The following is a 10,913-nucleotide window of genomic DNA, read 5'->3' on the forward strand; positions in this document are numbered from 1 at the left end:
TAAAAACATCTTATAAGTATCCACCTTACACTTATTCAGGCACTTAAACAACAGAAGACTGAATGTCAGTATTTTGGGGTTTGTCTTACTGAGGATACCGTTCATATGGTGACATCTAGTGGACACTCTTTGTCATGATCGACCTGCAAAACAGAAAGAACTTGCTGCATTTTGACACATTTAAGAGTCTTAACAGCCTCTCAAACTATGAAATACTGGGACCTCTGAAATAAAATTAGCCATACACTTTTGAAAAAAAAAAGGTGGTGTTTTATTATATGTTTTTCATACAAATTTAAATGTGACAAAGCAATACACATATTAATCTACTGCTATACTCTATTACATGTCAGTAAAATTAATTAAAACACAGGAAGTCAGAAAGCACAAAATAAGAAACTGGATGTATTTCTTTCATAAAATAATAACTAAATATTCACTTATTAGTTGTATTTTTCTGCTATTTCAATTGTATCTCATGATCAGAGTATTTTGGAGAACTGTTTCCTACAATTGCTTGATGAGATTTTTTGTTACAGAAGAAAGTAGGCCAAATCATATCAGTAAATGTTTTATCACTGCAGATGGCTCAGTAAGTGTATGTTATTAAACATTATCAGACCTAGACTGTCCTCCTCAGTGAGGTGTGTTCACTGAGCCGGAGCGCCCTGGTTCTTCCTCTCCTGCCACGACTTCTTCCTCAGCTCCAGCTCAACGTCAGTGAATGAAGCCGGACCCCAGTTAGTGATCCTCTGAGGACCTTTATGACCTAAAAAATCAGATCGCAAACAAGGAGGGGAGGTGTTTTAAAAAAGATGAACTTGCAGAAAGATTCCTCATGATGCTTTCCGTTGTGCTGGTTGTTGAAACTTTGCAAACCTTTCTTATCAAACTATTTTTAATCTGTAGGCACAAGGGACTGCTGTATTTTAATCAAGTATTTAGTTTATTTGAACTCATAGCAGGTTGAACATCAAAGATAAGCCTACATGCAGTGCAAACTCATATTTATTATGAAAGACATTACAAAAAACTGAATATTAGCATATTTTCCTGATATTCAAAATTCCTTAATTACTTCCATACTTGAGTTCAACACATTAGTAAAAAGGTTTTTTCTGATCATTTTAAATAAAGTCACAAACGGATGCGGCAACCCAGTTTTGAGGGCAGCTCCACGGACTTAGCTACTGCCTGCTATTATTGTCACACATGAACAAAGCACAGCACACACAGTGAAATGCAGATTCTGGCTTTAACCCATCATAGTATTAGGAGCAGTGGGCACCTATTATCTTTCATAGGACCCTGGGAGGAGCACAGAAAGCCCCGTTTCAATGAACTTGATGCAAAGAGCTAAATGCCGGTGAAATACACCTGTCTTATGCTGATTTATTTTACAACTGATGTTCATACCTGGCTGGATGAGACGCACCAGACCCTCATGTTTGGCCACCTTGTCCTTCCAAGTCTTTGTCTTGTTAGCTGCTCGTTCAAGCTTCATCGAAACCTCCTTTATTACATAAGCAGGAAGTTAGATCAAATAAATTAGAACATGTTAGTTAAAAAAAGGTTAAATAATCCATTCTGGTGTCAAATTTCTGATCATTTCCCACATGTTGTTTGCTCATATGTATTTCTATGGTCCTGATCTAATAAAGGCAGATCATCTTGAAAAATGTGTATCAATAATCTTCAAATAATACCTTAATAAAAACCTTAATTCTTATACTTGTTATCCTCATAACAGACTGACTGTGGTTCTGTTAGCTCAAGCTTATTTTATTGTTCCATAAACTGAACATTTATAAGAATCTTAAAACCTCAATTAAATAAATGAAACAAATCTGATGTAAAATACAAACATACTTGTTGGCGAATGAAGACAGAAGAATATTGCATTCTGCTTAATGAAATTATTAATAAGGAAATATCTATGTTTGATGCCGAGGGTCAGTTACTACCCTCCTCATGTGGGAGCTGACCTGGTACTGCTCCAGCGCCCCGAGCCGCTCCCTCTCCAGCTTCTCCAGCTGCAGCATGGCCGCCTGCAGCTCTCTCTCTTTGAGCCGCTGCTCGGCCACCAGCTCCTGCTTCTCCGCCTCCGTCTGCGACAGCGCCCTCTGCTGCTGCCGGTAGAATCGCTCCAGCTCGGCCCGCTTCGCTGCTTCCTCCTCCAGCAGACTGTGGGAGTGAACACAGCAATGATGCTTACATTTCATTAGGGTTGAATAGCATAGTTATAAACAAATTCAGCCCTATTCTTAAAAAAAGGGAAATGGGGAGCTTGAGCCATAAAAGGAACAATAGAAAAAATCCAAAACAGTTTGAAAGTTCATTACAGGCAGAGAACAGAGAATCACATTCACTGCAAATCAGTTCTGCTTTAGCAGGACAATAGTAGCATGTGCTGCTCACTGAACATTTGACACAGGCAGGAGGAACAATGCAAGTATCCTTCACCTGGCCTGCAGCTTGTGCATGGCCTCCTCGTCCTGCTTGGCCTGCTTCTCGTCCTCTAAGGCCTCCTCCAGGCGGCGGTACATGTCCTCCAGCTCGCGGACGCGCAGCAGGTACTGCTCCAGCTCACTGGACTTCTGAGCCACCTGCTCCTCCATCTGCTGACGCACCTAAGAGGCAACGCACACATTCACACACAGTTTCTCAGATTCCAATGTGATGTATTTAAACTGCTTGTTTTGTCACATTATGTGTTACAAAATAGAGACAATCAAGAAATCTCATTGTTTGAGAGCTTAAAAAACTTCCTTTCCCGCCATTTTGGCAACGGATACAGCTCATATCAATAAAATCAATAGTGCCATCTTCAAATGTGATGCTCTACTGTGACTGTATTTTGCTATATTGCATGTGCTGTATTTTTTTTTAATTTACACTCCCCAATTGTTTCTCCTATGATGCAATCCAAGCCAACAATTATGTTTTTTATTATAAAAGGCATTTGTCTGTTAAGTCTCTTGAGTAAGAAGATGATTCATACTCTGTGCATGTGACACGCAGACCACTGACTCATCATCATGTGATGTATCAACTTAACTTTTAGTTTGTGTTTCCTTAAAGAACAGAACCACAGACGGGTGACTAGACAGTCTTAGTTTACCAGACTTTTCTCTGTTTAGTTTTAAGACCATGTTTGTGGAGTCAGATTCAGACACCGTGGTTACCATTTTCTCTCTCTCCAGGTCCAGTCTGTAACGATCCTGCTGGTCTAACTGCATCTGCTTCCTCCTGTGATCTTCTTCTGCTGCTGTGGCTGCAGCCTCTTCCATTTTCTGTCAAGCCAGAAAAAGAGGGAAGAGCTCTTACTTCTCTTTATTGGAGATATTTCTAAAGAGTATTAGGTCGGTTGAATTAAAAAGTAATCTGTAGTTCAGTGTGCTCTTCTCTCTCGAAATAACATTGTATTTGGTAAATCCAAGGTGAATTCAGAAGAAGATCAATGTATTCTAAAACCTTATGTGACATGATCAGTAATTGGCTTTTCACAGAAAAAAGAGGGTTTGACATTTGAAGAGTCATCTCGCAGAAAAAACAGAAGTGGGAAGCCATCAATAAACTGCTGCAGCTCTGAAATAAGTTAATACGCCCGGATGCACACTCACTGCAGGTGTCTGTGACAGACATATCATTTCATTTGCATAGCAGGTTTTACTTCCCCTTTCTTTCTGAAAGATCTGCTGCATGATGTCCGGGTCTTTTGGCTGTCGGCTGGGATTTATTTCACACAACAATATGCTCAAATAAAGGGAAGTGGACTAAAAACTCACAAAACTAACAGAACTACATAGATTAACATCAAATAGTTTGAAAAATGTTAAGTCTAGTTTGTAGTCTTGTTGGATTAAAAAAAAAGAATTCAGTTTGAACTGATTTTCTATTTTCTTGGCCTACTTGTTGTGTTTCTTTTGCACTTTTTCGCTATGATTTTGACCTTTTGTATGACGCACTCTGTTTGTTGCTGACGTGCTATATATAAATACACCTGACTTTATATCTAGAAAAAAGTTTTCAACACGACTTGACACATTCTGGTTTTGAACATTAGAGCTGTGCAGATGGTAACTGGACACGACGAGGTGTGGCAGCCTCCTTATCAGTCAGGGTTCAGGTTTGAAGGGCTGAGCAGGGAGCAGTACCTTCCTCATTCCCTCCAGCTGTCTCTGTTTGTTCTCATTGGCCGCCTGCAGATGCTTCATCCTCTCCGCCAGGTCGTCCTCCTCCGTCTGCTGCCTCTGCCGGAGCTCCCTGCGCCTCAGCCGGGCCTCGCGGTGAGGGGACGGCAGCCCCAACCTCAGCAGCTGGAGGCACGTCTGGATAGCTGCCACAAGAGGAAGATATGGATGCACTGTTGAGTCAACGATGACATTTAGAGTCAATGATGAAGAAAATAAAGAGACAATGATGACAGGACTCTTACCTTGAAGCCATTCCTGCTTTTTCTTTTTGTCTGAGGCGCTGATCTCGAAGCTTTTATCAGTGCACTTGATAATGAACATGCATTTCTTCCCTTCTTTATCCGGGAGAGACTGCAGGACAGAGAAAACATCACTTCAGTCCCACCATACTAAATACACAAAACCATGTAGGAACAATTCAACAATGCTTAATCTATTTCTGATCTATATCACTATCCGTCAGTAAATATCAGTTATAATGTCACTTCAAATATTTTAATCAATACAACCTCCATCAATCATCAATCCAATTTGATTTATATAGCCCAACATAATAGGAAATTACAAATAGCACATTTGTCTTGAGTGGCGTTACGGTGTGTACAGGAAATGACACCCTTAGAACCTCTCCTACTTAACAGCATTACTTCAATATGATATGTTATTTACTAGAAAAGGGTATCAACACACCTCCACACAGCAGGTTCGGTCCAGAATGATGTCTCCTTTCTTCTCCACAAGGTCTTCACAGGCGTAGTATGACAGTGAGTTGGGTCGAAGGACAAACCACCTCTCGGTCCAGTTCTTCCTTTTGTGACCCTTTTTCATCATGTATCCCTTCCAAACACAGTTGAGCCGTTAACAGAGACACCTGATTCACACTGACATAATCACTGTGACATATAAACAAAACAAGTAATGCCACCTTGATAATTCATAAAGCAAATAACTGATCATTGAGAAAACACATGGAATATATATGTACAAGTATACAGTAGATGTATCATATAGTTGTATACTGCAGAATTAGAGTTGAGTTATTTTTAATAAATACATTGAATATTTGTCCGTTTAGGTTATGAATGTGTTTGATTGTGTTTACGTTATCATTAATACCACAAGGGATGTGAGGAGATGAGCTACTGTTATGCGGTGTTGCAATATATATAAGACATCTATTGTTGTCATAACTGTACAATTTTAGAGTTTTAAGGAACTTTAAGAAAAAACAGAACAAGCAAAATCTTTATGGAAAACTATACTTGTGTTTCTTTTCAACCAAATAATACTTGACTGATTTTTATCTTTATTTCCAAAAAAAAGGTATTCTTATATATAGGAATACAGTAATTTATTTAAATATCTGGGTTTCTTTCTACTTTGTGAACAAAGCAGAACAAATGTAAGTGTGTGTGGGTTACAAATAATAAATTAGATGAATGTCCTGTCTAACCTGCTTGAGCACATCCAGTATGAGCTCCTGGAAGACCTCCCCGATGCCCATGGAGAGGGTCTGCCGGGTCATGCCCTTAGTGAAGCGACCCAGCCCCAGCAGCTCGATCAGCTCCCAGGCACTCAGGCGGTTATTCTTTGCGTGCAACTGCAGCTTGTAATCGCAAAACTTCTCCTCACTCCATCCACTCCCCATGGCCTCCATCAGCTTTCGAAGGAAGTACTCAATCTAAGGAGACAAAATAACTTGAACCATGTATGGAGAAGGGGGAGGTTGAAGTGTCTTTGCTTCATTATTAACTTGCAGGAAAGAAATCCCAAAGAAAACAAGGATTCTCCCTCACCTCCTCAGTAACCATGACCAGTGGGTATTTCTCTTCTGACAGAAAGTTGAAAATGCACCAGACTTTGAAAGCATCATCATCTGAGATGAGTAGGTGTTTAGTGGAGATATTTTTCTTGTAACACAGTGTCCAGCACATCTTGTTGAATTCAAGTACATCAAATTCCTCCTGCACCTGAGAATGAAAACACACCATTCAGTCAGTCAGAAGGGGCGGCAGCACCAGTGAAGGCATGTTTACAAATGCTAAGCAGGAGACTGGTGTTAGTCTCCTTTCAGAACCTCCATTCTGCAGGATGGGAGGTACAAACCTGATGTAATTAAATGCCTCATTTTGATTCAAGTCAGAGCCCTCAAGAAAAAGGCAAGAAAACAGCTTCCAAGTACAAAGAGTGAAACTCAAGCAGTTACTGACTGACATGAGACTTTATCAGATGTGTTATTGCACAGAGTTCGCATAGCTACAGGGAGAACAAATCTACCCCCCCCTTTTGCTAAGATTGTATAAGGATGTAGCCCTTTGTATGTACTCGTTGTTTGTACTACCAAAGAATAAATAATAGAAAAAGCACATTCTTCCTGTTGGCAAAGCATAGAAGTGGTTGCTACCATTTCCTCTACCACAGAGCAAAACAGGTCATGATTAGTCATGCTAATCTGTGTCATGTACTCTTCAACAGAGAAGAAGAGTGCTTTATTTAATCCTACTGTTACTATTTATGTAACTGTCTGATTATTTCTTTAAACTGTTTTTATTTAACTTAAAAAGCTTTCCATGGCAAAGTTCAAACAGTGTAAGTGAGAGTGTTGGTACCACTAGGGCTACATCATTCCTTTTGGACTTAAATGTGATTATGTTTATATACAGTTTATATACAGCTGTACAACCACCACGGTCCCTGGTAGACCCCCCCCCCCCCCACACACACACACACACACACACACACACACACACACACACACACACACACACACACACACACACACACACACACACACACACACACACACACACACACACACACACACACACACACACACACACACACACACACACACACACACACACACACACACACACACACACACACACACACAGCAAAACCCCTGATCAAACTGTCTGTAAATATAAAACTTTGTGGAATATACCGTCCTGCAATTCCTCTTCATTTATTTGTTTCTCTCAATGTATTTACAATTGGCACACAGTACCAGCTACCTCTTTAAAGTTATATGGTGACTTTAAAACAAAACAAATATACTGCTTATTGTTTACCATTGTATGATATTTGCTATTAGTTATTTACTTATTGTGTTCTTTTATTTTTAATTATGTAAGTAAACTTAGTTATTTTATATTTTTTATTATGTAAGTCTATTTTCCTCACTTCTGCTGTTGTAATAATGTAAATAGGCCCATTGCGGGACAAATAATGGAATTTAAATTCTGATTCTGATTAGGAACCTATGGATGAGCTAAGTGCAACTGAGGAACAATTGCCTATTTTCACTTGAGTCATCTAGGAAGGACATTTTCTCAGTTCATTGATATCAATCTTGTTCTTTCAGGAAATGGGGCATATGTTTGTGAATGCATTACGCTTCTATAGTGTTACATTTGTATTGTTAACGTGTTTAGATCGCTAGATTGTTGAGCACCTACACAAATAGACAGGAGAGGTGTAAACAAATAAATACAGTTTTGCTATCGTTACCAAAACTAAGATATATTAATAGCACTAGCATAAAATATAAACAATCCTTGCCCTGGTTCTCATCATTGCAAATGAAAGTTGATTGACTGGATTTTAGACTCCCTTTATTCTGCAACTGCTTCTGCATTGTTGTCCCCACCTTGTCGAGGATAAACCTGTTGAGGTAAGGCATGTAGCCTTGGTTGGACAGCGGCCCTTTATCGTCATCTTTGAAATGCTCTTCAAGGGCCACAGGGTCATGAGGGATCCTCATCACTGTGCACAGACTGTGGGACAGCACCTAAAGAAACACAATTTAAATGGGAATTAGACACTACCGTAAGACATGCAGGTAAGGGGAAATGCATGTCGTCAAGAGACATAAATATGCAGTTATACATTCTTTCCAAATGAACATATGTTTGTAAGTCAAAGAGCTGATGATCAGTCTCACAGTTTTCAAGTTTTGCTATCATACTGTACATTCAAAAACCTTTGCTGACACTTACAAGCATCGCTAGCCAAGCGTTACTGCTTCCCTTGAAATTGAACTTTTTTACACTTTTACCCAGAAGTGACTCATGCCCTGTAGCTTTGTATCAACAAGGATCAAAACTAGATTCTAAAATCATCTACTTTGAGTCTCCTCTGTTCTCTCTCAATCTGTGGCAGTAGATAGATAGTGGACAATGAGCTTTATACTGGTCATCACAATAATATGAAGACCAGAAAAAACATCTTAAGTAATAGGGAAATATTTTTGTCAATCTGGACATTGACATCAAACCCAGAAGGCCAACTAAATGTGGCCCAGCTGTCTCTCTGTCTTTTAAATTCAGTCAAACAGCCTGTATATTTTTCAAAGGGGTTTATTATGTGAATTATTCTTCAATCTTACAAAATCCCTGTATAACAGGACATGTGAATAAGGTAGGATAAATAATCAAATCTGACAAGGCCAATATACTGGCATTTCTGCAGTAGGCATATAGTGAAATACATAATGATTGTATAATTCACTTGTTTACTGTATTAATTAAAAGTTGCAATGTTGCAATACAAGGGTGTCCACTTAAAAAACAACCACGAAGGGTTCACAGCAGTTTGAAGTTTAGTATTATTGCATGTGTTTAAAAAATGTACTATTAGTACTGCCATATTAATGTTGAAGCACTATTTAAATGTATATATGGCCAAGGGGAAGCTGAACTAGACAATAGGGTTGAACTTAGCAATGATGTTGTCTAAGTTCAACTTTAGCTATAGACAATATCATAGTTTATCATAATTTAGCTTATTCAAAAGTCTGCAAAACAGCTCAATGCATTGATAGGTTACGAAGTTCAATATGTTCCCCTGAAAGAGCTAATTAGCATAACATAAATATACACTGTTTGCTAAGTAAAGTTCCTTTAAAAATCGCAAAAAAGTGTAGGATACTTATGGTATGATGTGAAGGTCTTATGTATCTTACTTACGGTCTATTCATACCTAAAGAAACGTTACGCAGTTCACAGATAGTTTGGGTTTCTATTCACCTCAAGTAAAAAACAGAACTGAAACGCACCTTCAACTGAGACTTGGACACTTTTCCACGTTGATCCACGTCCAGGGCCGTGAAGGCGTGCCATATGGATTTTAAAATCTCGTCTCGAAGCCACATGTCGTCCCTCAGCAGCAGGAGCAGCAGCAGTCTGTCTATGTGTGTCTCGGTAGTTTCTCCGTCCTGTCGAACAAGTGCAGTGGTGATGGCGCAGCAGCAGAATGAGGCGATAGCGCCACATAACGTTTCATTTATTATCATCACTCACTCGCTGCGAAAATAACCGACCATTTAGGGCAGTTTTTCCCATTGTAAAAAAGCATGTTGACTGCCATGAGCGGTGGAAAGTACATTGTATCTTCAATTGAGTATTTCCTAGTTATGCTTCTTTTTAACTACACTACATTTCAGAGGGAAATTTACCTTTTACTTCACTAAATGCATTTCAAATCTATTGTCACTTTTCTTATGCTGAAATGGGCCATTCCCCATAATGAATGATTTCACATCTGTTAATTTAATTATATATTTTTACAATATAGCTTTCTCCTTTCACCATTGACTGCAAGTATTATGTACACAGTAGAGGTTTCTCAATACTCTAATTCTCTAAACGTAACACAATCAGAGACTGGATATATCCCCCCCCCTCTCTCTGGTCACTGAAATGGGGAATTGAAATTACGGGCCAAAAGTTGTATTTACAAGTATTAAAAGTAAGCAGAGGACACCAAACCAACTGAGACCTGTCTGTCCGCCACATCTACACACTGTACCACACACTACAGCTCCTAAAGCATAATCAGGCTACAGCCGTTGTGTATTTTAGTAGCCATGTGAAGCATTAAATGGTCTTCGAAAAATATCGACGAAATATATATCACTCAGTATAACAAGCCTACATTACTCAGTAATTGTATGCTGTAGTTTAGTAGATATCTACTAGTGATATATATTTTACACACTGCTCTGCTTTCTGCACGGACCTCACAGCTGTTCTCACTGTAAACATTGCCTCGCGATGAAAGAAGTTTCTAAAATAATATCCAGGAGATGCATGCAGAGCTGTCATTGGCTGAGATAAATCCGTCCGTGCGTAACGCCTCCATCCCGGAAATGCGTCCGCGGAGGAGCCGTGGAGGAACCATCAGTGTCTCCTCGGTTATAGCTCCTCCAGAGAGCCTCCTCGATGCTCGATCCTCGAAGTGCATTTAGAGAAATGAGATGTCCTTCAACATGGCGAGCTGAAATCCATTTCCGGGTCACTACCGGAGGACCGAGGAGTCGAAATTTGAGTATTGAGAAACCTCTAGTGTATTCACTTCTACTTCTATGAACCGACTTTTTTAACAATATATAGCTTAATGAATTGACCACATTAAAATATTACATAGATCATAGAGCCAGTTATAAATTGGGCCCAAATACACTTCGAGTAAAAAAATAAAGGGCCCTTGAATGATGGAAACAAGCATGATCCACCTGAAGGAATCATGGTGACAGATCAGATCTGCAATTTTCTTCCCCCAGAAAAAAAATACAGTAGGCTATTTGGAATTTGAAAATTCTTCATTAATAAAAGGCTATCCAGCCTGGATTATGGTCCCAATTTAATTGCAATGGCGTTTTTATAATGTGATTAAAGGGCCCGTTTCATCTTTCTATATGTAGCTATACAGTTAACT

General features: G+C 39.2%; 1 protein-coding gene across 4 annotated transcripts; it reads right to left on the reverse strand.

Annotated features, from left to right (window-relative positions):
* Nucleotides 1-247: 247 nt before the first annotated feature.
* swap70a (switching B cell complex subunit SWAP70a) lies at nt 248-10,420 on the reverse strand. Of its 4 annotated transcripts, none has more exons than XM_079663241.1 (13): nt 10,232-10,420; nt 9,253-9,411; nt 7,846-7,986; nt 5,993-6,166; nt 5,650-5,877; nt 4,887-5,033; nt 4,439-4,547; nt 4,158-4,339; nt 3,186-3,293; nt 2,464-2,630; nt 1,986-2,184; nt 1,417-1,513; nt 248-769 (listed from the first exon to the last, which is right to left on the reverse strand). In XM_079663241.1, exons 1-13 carry the CDS (start codon nt 10,298-10,300, stop codon nt 651-653), a joined length of 1,899 nt encoding a protein of 632 aa, XP_079519367.1. In that variant the 5' UTR covers nt 10,301-10,420; the 3' UTR covers nt 248-650. The 4 variants fall into 4 exon arrangements, with proteins under 4 accessions (XP_079519367.1, XP_079519365.1, XP_079519368.1 ...); XM_079663239.1 differs by having other exon boundaries at nt 10,220-10,420; XM_079663242.1 differs by having other exon boundaries at nt 10,215-10,419.
* Nucleotides 10,421-10,913: the final 493 nt, after the last annotated feature.

The sequence above is a fragment of the Notothenia rossii genome (assembly GCF_949606895.1).
Source record: "Notothenia rossii genome assembly, chromosome: 2".
NCBI classification, from domain to species: domain Eukaryota; kingdom Metazoa; phylum Chordata; class Actinopteri; order Perciformes; family Nototheniidae; genus Notothenia; species Notothenia rossii.